This window comes from Rhinoderma darwinii, chromosome 4, assembly GCF_050947455.1.
Source record: "Rhinoderma darwinii isolate aRhiDar2 chromosome 4, aRhiDar2.hap1, whole genome shotgun sequence".
NCBI lineage: Eukaryota > Metazoa > Chordata > Amphibia > Anura > Rhinodermatidae > Rhinoderma > Rhinoderma darwinii.
The window spans coordinates 153029351-153049279 of record NC_134690.1 but is presented as its reverse complement, the minus strand read 5'-3'; the positions used below and the strand labels follow the sequence as shown (position 1 = coordinate 153049279).

At 42.0% G+C, this 19929-nt stretch overlaps 1 protein-coding gene across 4 annotated transcripts in view; it reads right to left on the bottom strand.

Moving 5' to 3' along the window:
• Nucleotides 1-19929, bottom strand: part of ACAP2 (ArfGAP with coiled-coil, ankyrin repeat and PH domains 2) — a 131445-nt gene that overhangs the window by 86018 nt on the left and 25498 nt on the right. For all 4 annotated transcript variants that reach the window (XM_075861748.1, XM_075861747.1, XM_075861745.1 and 1 more), the window contains exons 2-7: nt 14214-14271; nt 11909-12028; nt 9067-9120; nt 3790-3848; nt 765-948; nt 263-307 (exon numbers count right to left, since the gene is read on the bottom strand). In XM_075861748.1, the coding sequence (XP_075717863.1) occupies nt 263-307; nt 765-948; nt 3790-3848; nt 9067-9120; nt 11909-12028; nt 14214-14271 (520 nt within the window). The remainder of the gene's footprint in view (nt 1-262; nt 308-764; nt 949-3789; nt 3849-9066; nt 9121-11908; nt 12029-14213; nt 14272-19929) is intronic.

Sequence of the window (19929 nt, the reverse complement as noted above, 5' to 3'; positions counted from 1 at the left end):
CCCCCGTTCAGGCGATCGGTGGTGGTCCCATTGGTCTAACAGTTATCACCGATCTAGTGGATAGATGTTCTCTGGTTGAAACAAGTTAACCCCTTTTAAGCTTAACTAACCTAAAATCAGAAAATCCCTCTAATTCACAACTAAATTATTAATGGGATTCAAATATTTTTTCCATGTAAATGAGCAGTCCTGTAAACAATTCATCCACATTGATGCAGTAATCAAACGCCTTTTTAAAAACCACATTTCCTCCCATACTTACAGATTTTAAAATTTCAGACCTTCTTTTTGATTGAAGCACATTGATCTACAAAGTAAAGTTAAAAAGCCATTAGTGACCAGCATAAGGCTATAGTAGAACCACCACTGCTCGTCATGTATAATAAATGAGGAATCACTTCTAATTTGGCAGCAACCTACAATTTACACTGGTAAAACCGCATATTATTGCCTTTAAGTAGGTAAATCAATGAGAACATAAGTACTACACAAGCAAAGTAGGCACGTAAGCAGTGTGCCTTTGAGATCTATATCACACTATGTGGTTTGTGTAACCTCTCTCTTTTCTTCTTACACCCAAGAATAAGATCATTTAGCAAAATGTCCCTTACCCAGGTCTTTGCTTCAATAATCCATTGTTAGAGAACAGAGACATATCGAATGGCAAAAATTTTCAGCTTCACATTTAACTACTTTTTGTTAAATGAAAATAAAAAACAAATAAATAATAAAATCTATAGTTTAATCTGTATCATGTCAGTTACCTGTAAAACATAGTCCAGGCCAATATGCCGGAAGCATTTCCGTGTTGCGGTCAGGATGTTTGTAGCTTCTTCGACTTCATGTTGCTTCGTTCTTGGCACCTGTGCATTTTTCACAAGGGCATTTTCTTTCTCCTCGCTAACTTTATCAAACTGCTTCTTGGCATCTTTGAATTTTCTAAGATCTCTGTAAGAGAGAGCTCCGTTATACTTTGCTGGGTATGCTAAATGCTATATGTTATATCTATTATCGTGTTACACCAGAGCGTTTTAATTCTACTTTCTGATTTAAATTAACAATAATAAAAAATAGAATTAAAAACACATTGGAATATTGGAACACTGTCTGCAGATTAGGTTTCTATTACATATGCCTAGAAATTAAACATACCTCTATTTCTGGGTATCATATCACTGGTTATATAGGGCTGGTTTTATAGAGTTAGCATGGACTATAAATGAAAAACTATACCCATGTTCATGGCTCATCAATAGTTGTAGCCAATACTGTTTTCTGTGCACAAACACTTTCTTGTATTACTCTATATAAAGATAAAACTATCTGGACATAACGCTCTAATGCAGTCAGATTGAGAATAGAACATGCTGCACCTCTTCTGTTAGAAAAAAATACATACATAAAATCAGAAATTATTTAAAACAAAAACAAAACAAAGAACACAAAAAAAAAACATTGCATGATAGAAAATGACAATAGCTTGCCCAACTTGTGCAGTCATATTGACACTTAAAGAGGCTCTGTCACCAGATTTTGCAACCCCTATCTCCTATTGCAGCAGATCGGCGCTGCAATGGAGATAAGAGTAACTTTTTTTTTTTTTTTTTTTTTTTTTTTTTAAAACGAGCATTTTTTGGCCAAGTTATGACCATTTTTATATTTATGTAAATGAGGCTTTCTAAAGTACAACTGGGCGTGTCTAAAGTTAAAGTACAACTGGGCGTGTATTGTGTTCGTTACATCGGGGCGTTTTTACTTCTTTTACTAGCTGGGCGTTGTGTATAGAAGTATCATCCACTTCTCTTCACAACGTCCAGCTTCTGGCAGGTTACAGACACACAGCATGTTCTCGAGAGATCACGCTGTGTCGTCACTCACTTCCTGCCCCAGGTCCTGCATCGTGTCGGACGAGCGAGGACACATCGGCACCAGAGGCTACAGTTGATTCTGCAGCAGCATCGGCCTTTGCAGGTAAGTAGCTACATCGACTTACCTGCAAACGCCGATGCTGCTGCAGAATCAAATGTAGCCTCTGGTGCCGATGTGTCCTCGCTCGTCCGACACGATGCAGGACCTGGGGCAGGAAGTGAGTGACGTCACAGCGTGATCTCTCGAGAACACGCTGTGTCTGTGCACTGCCAGAAGCTGGGCGTTGTGAAGAGAAGTGGATGATACTTCTACTTTAGAAAGCCTCATTTACATAAATATAAAAATGGTCATAACTTGGCCAAAAATGCTCGTTTAAAAAAAACAAAAACAAAAAACGTTACTCTTATCTCCATTGCAGCGCCGATCTGCTGCAATAGCAGATAGGGGTTGCAAAATCTGGTGAGAGCGCCTCTTTAAACGATGAACTGGAACTGCTCTGAAATGACCAGCTTTGAAATTCTACAACATCTCAGGTTTTCATATAATTTTTTCAATTTTCTTTAACCCCTTAATGACCAGCCTATTTTAGACCTTAATGACCAAGCCATTTTTTACGTTTTTCCATCGTCTCATTCAAAGAGCTATAACTTTTTATTTTTGTGTCGACATAGCTATAGAAGGTCTTGTTATTTGCGGGACAAGTTGTAATTTTTAATAGCACCATTTTGGGGTACATAGATTTTATTGATTAACTTTTATTAACTTTTTTTTGGGGTGTGGGGGGGGGGGGGGAATAGAAGAAAAAACCTGTAATTTCGCTATACTTTTTGGCGTCCTAAATTTACGCCGTTTACCGTGTTGTATAAATAACAATAACTTTATTCAGCGGGTTTTTGCGATTGCAACGATACCAAATTTATATAGATTTTGTATTTTTTACTACTTTTATACAATGACAACAATTTTTTTCAATATTTGTTTTTGTGTCTCCAAGAGCCATAACTTTTTTATTTTTTCGCCGATGCAGTTGTATGAGGGCTTTTCTTTTACGGGACGACTTGTAGTTTTTATCGGTACCATTTTGGATTAGATGCGACTTTTTATCACATTTTTTTTTAGGCTGGATTCAAAGAAAACAGCAATTTTTGCATGGTTTTTTAATTTTCCTTTTTACGACGTTCACCGTGCGGGTTAACTAATGTAATAACTTTATAGTTGGGGTCGTTACGGACACGGCGATACCAAATATGTGTAACTTTTTAACTTTATTTTTAAATAATAAAGCAGTTTGTAAGGGGGAAAAAGTGTGTTTTTCCTTTTTTTTTCTCACTTTTTATTAAACTTTTTTTTTTACTAGTCCCACTAGGGGACTTCAATATGCGATCATACGATCTCATTTATAATACACTGCAATACTTCTGTATTGCAGTGTATTATGCCTGTCCGTGTAAAACGGACAGGCATCTGCTAGGTCATGCTACAGGCAAGACCTTGCAGGCATACACTACAGGCAGATCTGGGGGCCTTTATTAGGCCCCCCGGCTGCCATAGAAGACAGACACTCGGCGATCTTATCGCCAGGTGTCAGTGGGATAAGAGGGAGCTCCCTCCCTCCCTCCAAAACAACTCAGATGCGGCGCTCGCTATTGAGCGCAGCATCTGAGGGGTTAAACGGATGAGATCGATACGAATATCGATCTCACACGTTCGAGCAGGGACGCACCCATCCCTAGCTACCTCTGGCTTCTGAGAGCAGGGAGATTTAACGGCTCCCTGCTCTGTTTATTTATTCGGATGCAGCGTCGTAAAAAGGCTATTGCATCGGAATAAGGCCCGTTAGTGGCCGCCATAAAAACACTATGGGGTGGTCACTAACTGGTTAAAGCAATGGTCAAAATATGTAAACTGTAGCCAACTTACTCTTTCACAAATGTCTGGAGCTGGGTTTTGATTGATCTTTGGGCTTGGTCAAACAGGATCTGAAATAATGGTAAAAAAAAGAAATGCCGTTAGTATAGTAAGTGATTTTACTAATGTAACAGTTCCCTTTTATTTGCCCTACTTAAAAGGGGTTGTCTCATCACAACAATCACTCAGGACCCTTCTATGTGTCATGACGGAAAGCCGCTCTAGCGGACCGGATGCAATTATGTTATTTATTTTTAAGCAGAATGGGTTTAAATACATAATACATATTAAAAAAACAACAAGTATCAAGTCTAAAACACAAGCTTGTGAGTAACAAAGTGGTACAAGAGGGGTGAAGGTCCTGGCTGCAAGGGCTTACATGGACAGCGATAACAACTGTTTGTCATAAGACAACCCCTTTAATGGATTACAGTCTTTGAAGAGGTTTTCCAGGACTATAATAGTGACGACCTATACTTTTATATTTGTTTAGAGAAAATCAATATTTTTGTTGACATTGTTCCCTGCTGGGACCATTCTTCTTAATTGCATCACCTAGAATTCCCAGCACTCCTTAGATCGACTGTATGATCTCATATATACATCTCTCTCACTCACTCAGCTGTTAAATTCCCCCATCGCTCCACCACTGAAGAACCTTTTTTTTTTTTGTTTATTTAACTGCAGTGATGACGTAAACTTGTGCTCTCACAAAAACGTACTTCCTAGACAAATTAACTATTTCTAAATCGGCATAACGTGATAGAAGAATTTGACCAAACAGATGTAAATTAAATACAGTAAGCACTAGTAGAGTAGACACCATGACAGTGTTTCACAACAGGGGTGCTGCAGCATCCTTGGATGCCATGAGAACCCTCCAGGGGTGCCATAACACTCCTCTAATCCACTGCCAACACATGGAAAGAAATAAAAAAAAATTAATACTTCCTCCATCTTGCGGCTGCTTCCTATGCTTGTAGGAGAGGTGACACTATTCATTTATTATTTCTTACTACACATCCCATGCACCACACACCACTCCCCTCAAGACTAGTGGGAGTGGCTATTATTATTTAAAGCACCTGCTCGCCCTTTCATCAGCATTTCTGGCCTGGCTGTGTCCATTTGCAAGTATGGCCTTTTTCGGTGTTTCTGTATATGTCCCTGTGTTTTTATCGGTTCTGTTTGTAGGAGAGGTGACGCACGCACACACGTCTGCTACAAGTATCGCCCACCGATGCTCCCAGTCAGAACAGCCTGATGGAGAGGAGTGCGGGCCCATTAACAGTGCATTCCTGGGCAGTGTAAGTATGTGATTGCTTCTCCCAAAGTAAGGGCACACTTGTGCCATTCCAATCACATCTCTATGATGCGATTGTAGCGCCGTTATAGTGTGATTACTGCAGGGGAAAGAATTAACTTCTATCCATGAACCGGGTGAAGTTAAGATGGTGAGCCGATGAGGAGAGCTTTTTACGCCATGTGCTCTGAGGTGGCCATTTTACCGTGAGTGGGGTGGCTGATGGCCATTTTACTGAAAAAGTGTTTTGTTTGGGGCGTGGTGTAATGTATGTAGCAAAGTATAAAGCGCATGTTATTTTTCAGACCAAGCTTGCTGGCCAACCTCGGTTATCTGCCATACATTTTTTTCACCCACCACAAACATCTGTTCATGTGACACCTCAGCTTCAAAGGACCTGTCTCCAGGGCTCATAAGAGTGTACTGCTTGTTTTTAGCCATTTTTTTTTGTCTTTTGGCAAACATTATTTAGGGGAGGTGTCCTGAGAAAAATATTTTTTCCCAGGGATACCCAAGGATAGAAAAGGTTGGGAAACTCTGCAAGAAGTAGTAGTACTATAGATGAAAAACAAAGAAAAACCCGTAGAAGTATTTGTGGCAAATATTTACCTGGACCCACTTGTTGAATCATAACTCTGCTTCATAAAAATTGAAGCTACTACTTTTTAAGATCCATCAACTAGCGACAAAGAATCAGAAGATTTTACCGGTTTCCTGCTCTAGTTCCGGGGAGGATATCCTTTTTCCTTATTCGTTACCAAGTCAATCTAGGAATTGGCCCAGCAAACAATGCTCTAACTAATCAATGACATGTCCCAGGGATATAGATCATTAAATACTACGGTAGCAGATTGAACAGAAGAAGAAACGTTAAGGTTGTCTTGCAAAAGTAGAAATTCATAGTAACTTGCATTTTGCTAGACATTGTACTTACTATTCATTTTCAGTACTACCTAAGGTTCAGACTAAATAAAAAAGTTAAAATGCAATTAAATTTTATTAAACCAACACTGATCTAGAGCATCTGTTGCAGATACTGGACCCTATGTAACAGGTGACCTTAGTAATAGGTGACCTTATGCTACTGGGTGGCAAGAACCTGTGCATGACTCCCCTCTTCAGAGTAGCTGCATTAGCAAACGAGGAGGTTAGAGAATTGGCCAAAGGGTCATGAAAATGGTGCGGAAGGGGAAATTAACACTAGGCCCTTCTGTACTTTGTAGAAAAACCCAGCAGGGCCCATTTTGATTTTTCTATGTGGTCTCCTTCTCGCTTACGTACACCAATGACCATATGTACAAGAAAAAAAAAAAAAAAAGGATGTTATGGATGTCTAAATTCTAACATAGAAGTATCCAAGTATGGTCACATAATGGCTTCTGCAGTACCACATAAACCAAATCTAAAAATGGGGATTTGGTAGTTAATAAAATATAAAACTGAACATGGACTATTTATAAACCTTATTTGCAAGCATTTATGAAATGTAGTGTACAGGAACACCACCTTCTCCATATATTGTTTACAGACTAATTTATCTACTGTACTGTTTTGAGAAAGGACTTCCTTTTAATACACTTAGAGAACCTTTCACCTCCCCATACATGTGCAGCATTATATATGGTCAGGGCTGCACAAACCCTGGGGAACTTTACATTTTATTTCTACCCTCCTCCGTTATTTAGATAACGGTGCCGTTGCATTTGGCACCCGATATTTAAATATCCCCCTGAACGGTCAATGGGGCGCGTACTGGCAAGGGGGCGTGTTACTATGGCTGTGACTCTGTCCAATCAGATACGGACGGTGTTACAGCAAGAGCGAGTATAGAGGAGAGGGTGTGCGCACGCACGCTCTCGCTCTTCAGCTTTCAAAATCAGTTTCTGCCGAACTGGAATGTGCACTCTCCTCTCCACAGCTCCACATGTCAATTTATGTGCGGAAAATTCTGCAACATGTAGATGAAATTACTTGAAATTTCATTTACTTTACTGGCATAGTATCACGTTGCAGATTTGCCGCTTAAATCCACATGGAAAATTTACACGTAATACGCATTGTGTGCATATGGCTTAAAGATGCCCATACACATTAGATGAACGTCGGACAACGACGGCAAATGTCAGGGCAAAGACTGATTGGGCAAGTTATGTACCCCATTGAGTACACATACATGGAGGGTCGGGAGGAATAGCTATCTGCTAAACAAGCATTCGGCCGACAGCTATCTAAGATGTATCGCCGCCATAACGGTCGGAGGCTTCTCAAGTATAGCTGCAGATAGAAGCTCTGAACAATAGCCTAATTTTACATATAAACCCTTAATTATTCTTCGATTGTCAGATGGAGAATAAGCTTTGCCAGTCCATCAGTAGGGGTAAATTTTTACTGTGTGCCCTAAAGAAAAAAACAAAAAAAAAACTACCCGGTACCCTAAAGGCTGATAATCTGTTTCAGGGACTCGGTGCACCACTGCACAGGTGTCATGTACACAGTATCGTTGTGTGCATAAGGGGGGGGGGGGTCTTACACGTGATGATTATCGGGCAGATGAGCGTTCATAGAACACTCATTGCCGATAATTGCCCTGTGGAACGATCAGCAGATGAACAAGTAATCGCTCGATCATCTGCTGGTCGTATCGTTTTAAAAAAGTTAAATATCTTTGTCAGCAGCACATCTCCCTGTGTAAAAACAGAGAGACGCGCTGCCGACATAATAATGTATGGGGACGAGCGATCGGAGAAACGACCGCTTGCCCCGTCCATAGCTCCGTGTGACAGGAGCAAGTGAGCGCCGATCAACGATGACAACGGCCCTTGAAGACTGGCCAATAATTGGGCAAACAACTGCCCTGAACAGGGCAACGATCAGCTCATGATCGAGAAAACGCGGTCTCAGAGATCGGTGCTCATTTACACTGCCCTCGTCGGGCTGTGTAGTAGGACCCTACCCCACGTTTGTTTCCAGAACCTGGTAGAACATTAAAAGAAGCGCAAAGGAGTCAAATCTATGTAAAATCCGAGATTGCTGAAGCCAGGGAATGGTCTGTGCAGCATAGGCCTCTATTCAAACTGCTCGCAATGCACGTTCGGCACATACGGTGGGAAAATCTCCTGACAACTGTTGGGAGATTCTGTCGTTGACCAATGTAAAACAAGAGGAAAAAGCAAAAACATGCACCACATGTATAACATTTTCTATGTGGGATGCCCTTGTTTTGAAAAGCAAAGTCGACTATACTCTTTATTATACTGTATTTTTTTTACTATTAAATACACTTATTTTGCTAAAAACCGTGATGCATTCTGATGGCATGGCTAATGGTCCGAGTGCAGGCAGCTGCCAGCCCATGAAGAGCTCAGAAGCAGTCATATCAGACTTCAGTCAAGTGTGACTTTCAATGAGCAGATATTTATACACACAGCACAGTAAACCTAAACATAAACTGCTCTGCCAGGACCTTTTAAGGCTACGTTCACACCTGCATCAGGGTCCCGTTCTGACGTTCCGTCGGAGCTTCCCGTCAGAACGGGACCATGACTGAAATAAACGGAAACCGTAGGCTTCTGTTTGCATCATCATTGATTTCGATCGTGACGGATCCGATGCCAATGGTTTCCTTTTGTCTCAGTTGTGCAAGGGTTCCGTCGTTATGACGGAATGAATAGCGTAGTCGAGTACAGTATTAAATCCATCAAAACGACGGAACCCTTGCACAACTGAGACAAACGGAAATCATTGGCACCGGATCCGTCACCATTGAAATCAATGGTGATGCAAACGGAAACCTGTTGGACCCTGACGCAAATGTGAACGAAGCCCAAGTCTACCAAACGATAAAGTAGTAACATTTGAAAAAAAATTAAATAAATGCAGCAATGATCAGTACAAATTACTACTGTACTTTCCATTCAAAGCCTGCAAAAAGGAAATAATGGACCACTACAGGAAAATCGAAATACTAAACTAAAAGCTTGACTTACATTGTGATATTTGATCATCTCCTGAAGACTGTCAGAAAACTTTGTCAGGCTGCACTGTAGAAGAGAACAGACTTGTAAAAAAACAAATATAAATTAAAAAAAAACATTAATAGAGCCACACTGGTACCCTTCAGTGGTTATCTACACTCTTCGCATGCATGTGAAACATTTAGCCTAATATTAAACCTGAGCCAGAACTCATCGCTTGATGGACAAAAATGTTTACTTGTCTTTGCAAAGCATAGCATCCATCAGGTTAATGTTATAGTAGACTAAATGGAGATTGAGTGAGGAGACAGACTCTCAAGACAAATACAACAGCCTCTTAACTCTCGCCACAATAGGTGCCATAAATTATACCTGAAAAGTGAGCCTTTGCTTAAAAGGTTCCTCTTGCGATTACTCCCTTTTTGGAATCCCCTTTACATTCGTAGGAGAACTACATTAGTCTTCACTCCAGCCAGGAGTGCTGGGGGGGGGGGGGGGGGGGGCAGGCAGTGCACAGACGCTCTGGCCAGGGCTCCCTCTAGAAGTGGTAGGAGATCTTGGAAAAGAGATTTGGGGGAGGGGGGGTGCCAAACAATCTTTGCCCCTGGCGCTGGAGAACCTAGCTATGCCTCTGACTCCAGCTATAGCATAAGATAGCACTTTATTGCTTTGCTATGGAAGAGCTACTATGCTTTTCCCAATACTGCAAGAAAGGGGATCTAGAATGTAAAAAAGGAAAAAAAGAAATAAAGAAAAAAGAAATAAACCTAGATAACTCCTTCATTCCTTTAGGTCAGAAATATAGGTCTGCAAGTTCAGGGAAAGATACAGGTTAAGTAGCCACCTATGCATTGTTTATTGAAGTAAAATGAGGTGTAATTTCTTAAATATTAAAAGGGGTTATCCGAGACCAAAAATTGCATTGCAAGAATATATTGGACAGTCACCATGATGTCAGCAGAAGTTGTGGAGTCCCCAGGCAGAGCATCAGCTGATGCTCGGGGAAACCTTAGCTTCCGTTTGCATCACCATTGATATCAATGGTGACGGAAACATTGCTAATGGTTTCCGTTTGTCACCATTCCGGCAGGTTTCTGTTTTTTCGACAGAATCAATAGCGCAGTCGACTGCGCGATTGATTCCATCACAAAAATGGAAAGCGAACGTTGATGTGAACTGGCCCTAATCAGTACAGTGTAATGAAAGAAAATATCACTTCAATACGTGCTGCCGACGTCATTGCCCATATACGAACAGTGACAACGACGTCGGCAGAAGTTGTGGAGTCCCCAGGCAGACTATGAGCTGATGCTCTGCTCGGGGACTCCAGCGATAGGAAACCCCTGAATTGACCAAATATGGAGGTCGAGAGCAGTGCTGGAGTCCCGAGCAAAGCGCTAGCTGATGCTCTGCTGGGAACTCAAGCAATAGGCAATGTGACAGCCCCTTGTGGTCATGTTCACCAACGGCACATGAAGTAAGAGCTCAGTCACGTAGGGCCGTGTCGGAGTGTCATTATTAGAAAAAATCCAGCACTTCCTGAGTAATTCATGAGGTTTGAACTGCACCATTTAGTACAGAATTTTTAATTAAAGTATATTAGTAAGTTACTTTGTTTCACATAAATATAAATATTGCAATGTAATTTTTGGTCCCCGGATAACCCCTTTAAGTAACTTTAATATTTAAGAAATGGCTGCCTAAATCCCAAATTGGCACCTGAGCATTCAGAACCCTACACATGCCAGAATGTCAGTTGTACTAAATGATGGTCTGCGGAAGGTATTCACAGAAAAACTCCATTGGTCTAGCATTTAGGGCTGGTTCACATCAGCGTTCGCTTTCCATCTAGGGGTTCCATCTGAGGTTCCCGTTGGGTGAACCCCTCAACGGAAAGTCAAACGGAAACCTTAGCTTCCGTTTACATCACCATTGATATCAATGGTGACGGAAACATTGCTAATGGTTTCCGTTTGTCGAAAAAACAGAAACCTGCCGGAATGGTGACAGAATCAATAGCGCAGTCGACTGCACTATTGATTCCATCACAAAAACGGAAAGCAAACGTTGATGTGGACCGGCCCTAATCAGTACAGTGTAATGAAAGAAAATATCACTTCAATACGTCGCAACCATTCTGCCATTTGAAGCTTGAAATCATATGTTGGAAACTAATACATGCGTGAACAGAGCCTTTCCCATCATGTATCCATTGCTTTTAAAAGGTCAGAAAAGCATAGCATGCTGCACTATTCTATCCAGTAAAAAAATAAACGGATAAAACCAGGATGCCAGCGTGAACAGAGCCCGATTTGGAATGAAAATGGAGTGATTATTTGTGATAGATTTCAGATTAGTAAAAATCATACATTACTGGATTATTAGATTAATAAATTTAACTGTAAAATAACACAATTACCTTATATTAGGGTCCTTTTGCGCGGCCTGTCCTGGGCCATCTAAACGAGCGCCCATCAATAAGACAGCTCGTTGATCGGCACTCGTTTGCTCCTTTCACAAGGGGCTAGTATGGGCACGAGCGCTCGTTAATCTGATTGCTCGTTCCCATATATTATTATCATGGCAGCACATCTCCCTGTTTATACAGGGAGATGTGCTGCCGACAACGATATTATTAAGCTTTTTTAAAACGATACGATCAGCAGATGAATGAGCGTTTGCCCAATAATTGGACCGTATAAAAGGGCCTTTACAATAACATTTTGTCCTCATTACCCACATACATACATACAGTGAACAAAGCATCTCCTGTTTGAGTGGTCTGTTATCTATTTGCACAGTGTATGAAGGACACAGATCTGTATAGTGTCTCTTTTGAGCAGCTTTTGCTTACTTCTATCACTTCATCCTTGCTAGAATATTGGGCCAGGTCCCGGATTCCATTCATAAATTGTTTGTTGGCAGCACAAAAAGCTTTTCCTGCATCGATCATTCCAATGCAGAGTTTCACCAGCTGGGAGGAAGAAAGTACAATGTTTATCAGTTCAGATAACATTCAGCCTGTGCTCAGTCATCAGTCAAATTCTTCTTATTCAGCATGTAAACGGGAAAAGTCATTTCAAGCAGTGAATGTGATTGGGTGTTGGTTTTAAGGTGCATAGAGAACAGCCAAAATTGCTGTCTCCGGTAACTTTATTCACTGTTTTAATGTTGAGTAATGCATTACAGCATATTCCAAATTAACACATTGCTATCATACAGAAGTCTCAGGTACACCATCACTTACATTGTAAATCAGAAGGAGCAGCACATATCCATTAATACTGCCTTCTTCCCATATGAAATGGTTATTATTTGCAAAGGGAGCATTATTCACATACACATTTTTTGATTACACGGACCATACATGTAGAACAGCTTTAAAGATAATCTGTCTGCGCCTAGACTGTTGAAAAATGCACCACAATTTTACGCATTTCATTTTAGAACAGATGTTTCCACCTCTCTAGACAAAAAATAAAAATAAAAAGTTCTGAAAAAGCTGTGCGGCTTAGTGGAAAGCGGCGAGATTTAAAATATGCCAAAATGCACCAAAGATCTGACACAAATTAAGCCAAATCAATCAAAGGAGGTATAAAAGGAGGAGAAAAGTGTCTAGCAAATCTAAATAGTTGCACCAAATTTATCATACATCAGGCATCACTGTGATAAATTTGGTGCATCTTATGCCTGCCTAGTCTAAATTTACACGGTCTAAAATTCACACAGCTTAGTAAATCTGCCCCAACGTTCTTGTCTCCAAGGTTGAAGTGTATCTTCAGTCCAAAATGAAAGCCTAACAAAGTTTCTCCTGTTCAGCTGATTTTGCTCTGCACTACCCTACTGCCTGCCTCCTAGTATCTTCATCTGCAACTACTGTCAGTCATATTAGTCCTCGGGAGGCTAATTGAATGACCCCCACCATTAACGCTCAATCATAGAACCCTCCCCGCCCATCCCTTTTATTGTGCAGACAAGCTTGACTGTATACATTCCTGCACAGTGTAAAATATGATCTGGTATCAATGATCAAATGTTTATTTGTCCATCATAGAGGTGTCAGACCAAGCAGATCATTCACCCTCATTTTTAGCCTACAATGTTATAAGGTTTTTGTTTTTTTTACAAATTGAAAAACAAGACTCGAAGAGGAGTACACACGTGGTCAGTCCTTAAAGGAACAGTGTCATCACAAATAATTTTTTTATATGTTAAAGATGTTAGTGCTTTAATAAAAACGTTTATATTCATTTGTGTGTTTGTGTTTTACGGTTTCTTATTTTTACACTTTTTCTTCCCTATGGGGACTGCCATTTTTTGTTCCATTTCTGTGTGTGTCGATTAACGACACACACAGACATGGAATACAGCAGCCACAGTCCCATAGGGACTGCGAACGGCTCCCGTCCCATTGACTGCCGTGTACGGCGTCTGTGTGGGAACTGCGCATGCGCCGCTCCCACACAGTCCTATTCGAAATTGGCGCCGTCCGGCGCCATTTTCCTGTGGACCGGAAGTCGCGGCCGGACAGTAATATTACTACTTCCGGTCGCGGCTTCCGGACTTGTGCACATGGAACAGCGGCAGCAAAGGGAGCGGACGGGCCGGAGGGAGCTGCGGCGGCAGGAGCAGGTAAGAGATTTCAATGTATGTTAGTGTTTGTGTGTGTTTACTACTGTATGTAAACCTACTACACTGTGGGTTACCTCAAAAAATGGCGACACAGTGTAGGAGGTTAAACCTTTCAAACCCCTCGTTTATCCCGGCACTAGCCAGGATAAAGGAGGGGGGGATGCTGAGAGCTCACTAGAGCGAGGGCTTTTAACCCAATGTTGCAATGCTGCAATTTTGGGAACTAGCTCCATCTAGTGACCAAAAATGGGTAGTATTATAAATTAGAAAAAATTTATAATATTTCCTGACTCGCGAAAAAAATAAAAAAAATTTGAACAATGTTTAATCACCCACACACTAAATGTTTAATTTCTTAAAAAAAACCATGTTTTTCTGGCAACACATTCCCTTTAATCTACAATGGTGACATCAATAATTGAGAAAGTAACTCGCTTCTCCTACATTTACTTAGCGATATGCCATCGGTTCATGACATGGGAAGACCACTTTAAATGTTCTAGAGAAAGAGAAAAGGACACATTTACCTTGTCAAGCTTCTGTTCAAGTTCGGTTACATCCCCTTCTACATCTTCTAGGGCTGCTCTGTAGGATTGAGATCAGATTTAGTTAAATTTAGAACCAAGGTCAACCTGGAAGGTAATAACCAGCTAGAAAACAGGGCATGCATTCCTTAAAGAGGCTCTGTCTCCAGTTTATAACTTTCCTATCTCCTACCTAATCTAATAGGCGCTTTGATGTAGATAACTACTGTTTTGTTTTTAAAAACATTTATCATTGACCAAGTTATGAAAAATGTTAGATTTATGCAAATTTTTTCTAAATGGCCAACTGGGCGGTTTTTTTCTATTCATCAAGTGGGGGTCGTATAGAAAAGTGTATGACGCTGCCAATCAGCGTCATACACTTCTCTTCATTCCAGTCTAAACAGACATCGCCTACAGCCGCTGCAGATTCGGATAAACGTCCTGGCACGGCTGGAGGCGATGTCTGCTCAGTCTTACGTCGCAGCTGTGCATCAAGCTGGGCTGGAATGAAGAGAAGTGTATGACGCTGATTGGCCAACGTCATACACTTTTCTATGCAACGCCCACTTGGTGAATAGAAAAAAAAACACCCAGTTGGGCATTTAGCAAAAATTTGCATAAATCAAAAAATGACAATAAAAAACATTAAAAAAAAAAAAAAAAACACACACCATAGCTATCTAAAGCAAAACGCATATTAAATTAGGTAGGAGATAGGGAAGTTATAAACTGGTGACAGAGCCTCTAATTCTTCAGCACAGGTTACCACTGGCAGAACCTTTTCTGCCTGAGGGTACGTTCACGTGCTTAGCAAAAAACGACTGAAAATACGGAGATGTTTTCAAGGGAAACCAGCTCATGATTTTCAGGTTTTTTTTTTAGCAACTCGCATTTTTCGCTGCGTTTTTTACGGCCGTTTTTCTAGAGTGAATGAAAAATGGCTCCAAAAACGTCTCAAGAAGTGACATGCACTTTTTCGCGGGCGTTTTTTTTTTACGCGGCCGTTTAAAAAAAAAAAAAAAACAGTCGGAACAGAACGCCGTTTTTCCCATTGAAATAAATGGGCAGATGTTTGGAGGCGTTCTGATTCCGATTTCTCTGCCTTTTTCGGCCCAAAAAACTGCCGAAAATGAGCCGTGTGAACATACCCTCCTCATTGATCCATGGCAGGTATTTTAATGAGTGAAACATGTTGCATCACTTAAAGAGGCTCTGTCACCAGATTATAAGTGCCCTATCTCCTACATAATCTGATCGGCGCTGTAATGTAGATAACAGTGATTTTTATTTTGAAAAACGATAATTTTTAGCAAGTTATGAGCAATTTTAGATTTATGCCAATTAGTTTCTTAATAGACAACTGGGCCTGTTTTTACTTTTTACCAACTGGGCATTGTACAGAGAAGTGTATGACGCTGACTAATCAGTGTCATACACGTCTCATTGTTCCAGCCCATTGTTACAGTGTGATTGTGCAGTGAAAGAAGCTGGGCTGGAACAATGAGAAGTGTATGACACTGATTGGTCACTGATTGGTCAGTGTCATACACTTCTCTGTACAACGCCCAGTTGGTAAGAAGTAAAAACAGGCCCAGTTGGTCATTAAGAAAATCATTAGCATAAAGCTAAAATTGCTCATAACTTGCTCAAAAATGATCGTTTTCCAAAGTAAAAACCACTGTTGTTATCTACATTACAGCGCCAATCAAGATTATGTAGGAGATAGGGCACTTATAATGTGGTGACAGAGCCTCTTTAAAATACAAAAAAAAAATAAAAAAAAAAATATATATATATATACACACACACACATATACACACACACACACATATTTTTATTATTTACATTTTTAAACTTAATATCATTATGAGCAGAATTTGAAGTGACGATTGCATAATGTCGGTTAGATTAAAGAGCTACCCAAAAAGGATCTGCTCCCCCCCCCCAAACAGAACCACATCTGTTTCATTGAAGTGAATGAGGTTCAACTACAATAACGGAACCTACATTTACTCAAACAATGACAGCACCACAGGAGAGAGGGTCCGCCCCCAGGGACAGGGTACTTTGGAGATACATTGCCTCAGTGAATTAACAATACCCAAAAGGGAGATCCTTTTGATTATTGCAAGTTTGTTTTTTGTGTTCTCCAGAGTGATCCCATTATCACCACGTAAAGAAACAGAAGAACAACGGGCGGGAATATAAGGGTGCTGTCATGGTTCGAGGAAATAAAATTACCAGCAAGGCCTTATTTACACGAGCGTATTTAACGTCCGTGATACGCGCATGAAAATCACGCGCGTCGCACGGACCTATGTAAGTTAATGGGGCCATTCAGCCATTCCGTGATTTTCACGCAGCGTGTGTCCACTGCGTAAAACTCCTGACATGTCCTTTATTTTGAAACTTTAATTTACTGGTATATATCTATATGCCAGTACATTAGCCTGTGTACTGAGGGTATGTGCACACACACTAATTACGTCCGTAATTGACGGACGTATTTCGGCCGCAAGTAGTGGACCGTACTCCGTGCAGGGAGCCGGGCTCCTAGCATCATACATATGTACGATGCTAGGAGTCCCTGCCTCTCCGTGGAACTACTGTCCCGTACTGAAAACATGATTACAGTACGGGACAGTTGTCCTGCAGAGAGGCAGGGACTCCTAGCATCGTATATAACTATGATGCTAGGAGCCCGGCTCCCTGCACTGTGTTCGGTCCGGTACTTGCGGCCGAAATACGTCCGTAAATTACGGACATAATTAGTGTGTGTGCACATACCCTGATAGTACACAGACAGTTGTTAGGACATACCTAAGTATGCCCTAACAGGAAATATGGTCAGACAGCCCTGGGGTCCTTCAATGGACCCTGGGCTGTCTGCCCATTTATGGTATGTCCCTCAATCGCGTCACAGGGAATTTGTAACGCGATCCAAGGGGCATCCCCCCCTTCTCACTTCCTCTTAAACGCTGCAGTCAGTTTTGATTGCAGCATTCAGGGGAATAGCGGCGGAGATGAGAGGTTTCTCTGATCTCCGTCAGCAGGGCTGCGGCTGTGTAATACAGCCATTGCCCCGCTCCTGACAACAAGTACGCGCGCGGTCAGCATGAAGAGATGCGGCCGGCGCTGCATTATAATAAGCGGCGGCGCAGGCACTGAGGACAGAACACGGGGGTGTTTTGCAGTGCGCCCGCCATGTTCTGTCTTCAGTGCCGCCGCTCATTAGTGCAGCGCCGGCCGCATCAAATCATCCTGATGGCGCGCACATGTCAGGACTCAGGAGCGGGGCAATGACTGCATTACACAGCCGCAGCCCTGCTCTCATACATTCATGTGTTACTATACTGAGCTGTGCGGACGCACAGCTAAGTATCGAAATACATGAAATAACGGTATCGAACCATTTTGGGATGCACAGCATCGAAACAATATCGAAGTTTCGATGCATCGTGCATCCCTATATGTCCTATACTTGAGCGTTTTTGGCGCATCACGCACCCATTGAAGTCAATGGGTGCGTGAAAATCGCACACAGCACACGGAAGCACTTCGTGTGTCACGCGTGATTCGCGCTACAGTTGTTAAATAAATGAATGGAAAAAAAAGCACCACATTCATTGCAGTTTCTAAGCATCGAAACCGCGTGAAGTAATGATGCCATATGCGTGGAAATCACGCAGCCACGCACCATTCACTGATGACACATGGAACTGCAAAGTGCGCAAAACGCTGCGTTTTTTGCACGTGCAACACGCACAAGTTCGTGTGAATTTCCCCTAAGTGTAATTACCGGTTTCCCCCTCACCATGACAGCACCACCAGAGAGTGTACCAGAGCTGGAAATAGGGTGGGACTATAGACTCAAAAACATTACGCCTAAAAGAAAGATCAGACACATTACACATATCCAACCAGTAGTGCCTAAAGAAAGTGTGAGAAAACAAAGTGGCGGCTTTACATATTTGGTCAATAGTAGCCTCCCTATACCATGGCGCTAGTAGAATAGGTTTTAAAGCCTGTAGTAATGGAGACTCCTGAAGACTGATAGGTTAACCGAATGGCCTGCCTTATCCATCTAGCAATGGAATTCCTACTGGCCCGAGAAGCTTTGTTGGGTTCACAAAATTGAAGAAACAGGTTTTAAGATTTTCTTAAATTTTCGTGCCACCTAAATATTGTAGAATGCTTCTTCCAACATTCAAGTTGGAAAATTCCCTCTCGTTCTGGAAGATGGATTCTTACAAAAAGATGGGAAGAAAGATTTATTGGGAACAGTGTAAGGCCTCATTTACACGAACGTGATATACGTCCGTGCGACTCGCGTGCTTTTCACGCGGGTCGCACGGACCTATACAAGTCTATGGGGGCATGCAGACAGTCCGTGAGTTTTGCTCAGCGTGAGTGCGCTGAAAAAAAACTCATGACATGTTCTAAATTTCTGCGTTTTTCGCACATCACGCACCCATTGAAGTCAATGGGTGCGTGAAAACCACGAAGGTCGCACGGAAGCACTTCCGTGCGAACTGCGTGATTCGCGCAAGAGCTGTCAAACTCTGAATGCAAACAGAAAAGCACGTGGTGCTTACAAACATCCAAACGGAGTGTCTTAGAGATGAGCGAACCGAACTTCACCGGGTTCGGCCAAACTCGTTTTGACCGAACCCGGCAAAAAATTTTGCGGTACGCGACGTCAGGAGACAGTCACTGTCCAGGGTGCTGAAAGAGTTAAACTGGTTCAGCACCCTGGACAGTGACTTCCGATCACAATATACATGAACGTGTAAAAAAAAAGAAGTTCTGACTTACCGATAACTCCCGGCTTCTTCCTCCAGTCTGACCTCCCGGGATGACAATTCAGTCCAAGTGACAGCTGCAGCCAATCACAGGCCAAGCACAGACTGCAGCCAATCACAGGCTGCAGCGGTCACATGGAATGCCGCGTCATCCAGGGAGGTGGGGCCAGATGTCAAGAGAGGGACGCGTCACCAAGGCAACGGCCGGGAGACCGGACTGGAGGAAGCAGGAAGTTCTTGGTAAGTATGAACGTCTTTTTTTTATTCACAGGTTGCTGTATATTGTGATCGGAATTCACTGTCAAGGGTGCTGAAAGAGTTACTGCCGATCAGTTAACTCTTTCAGCACCCTGGACAGTGACTGACGTCGACTAGCCTCATCTCTATGATGGCGGCTGCGCGAAAATCACGCAGCCGCGCATCATACACTGATGACACACGGAGCTGTCAAGAGCCTTTTGCGCACGCAAAACGCTGTGTTTTTTTGCGTGCGCAAAACACACACGCTCGTGTAAATGAGGCCTAAATCTGAAACCACTTTTGGGAAGAACACTGAATCTGGTTTGAGCCCAATACGGTCCTCTAAATTCTGGGTATAAAGTGACTTGCTGGATACGGAGGACAGCTCCCCAACTCTTCTAGCAGACGTAATGGCCACTAGGAAGACAGCTTTAAAGGGAACCCGTCACCAGCATTTCACCTATTGAACTTTACCTATCCCTCACTGACCTCTGCTTTAAAAAGTTTATTGCCGTTATCCCCTCTCCTAAACTCCTTCTCCAACTGTAAATAACTGTCTGCAAACATTTTGCGCCTTTTATCGTAATAATCCGGTGTCCCTTTGTGCGCACACACCAGCAAGGGACATCAATGCACAAGCGCAGGATTTTGTGTGCTGAGGGAAGGCAAGGAG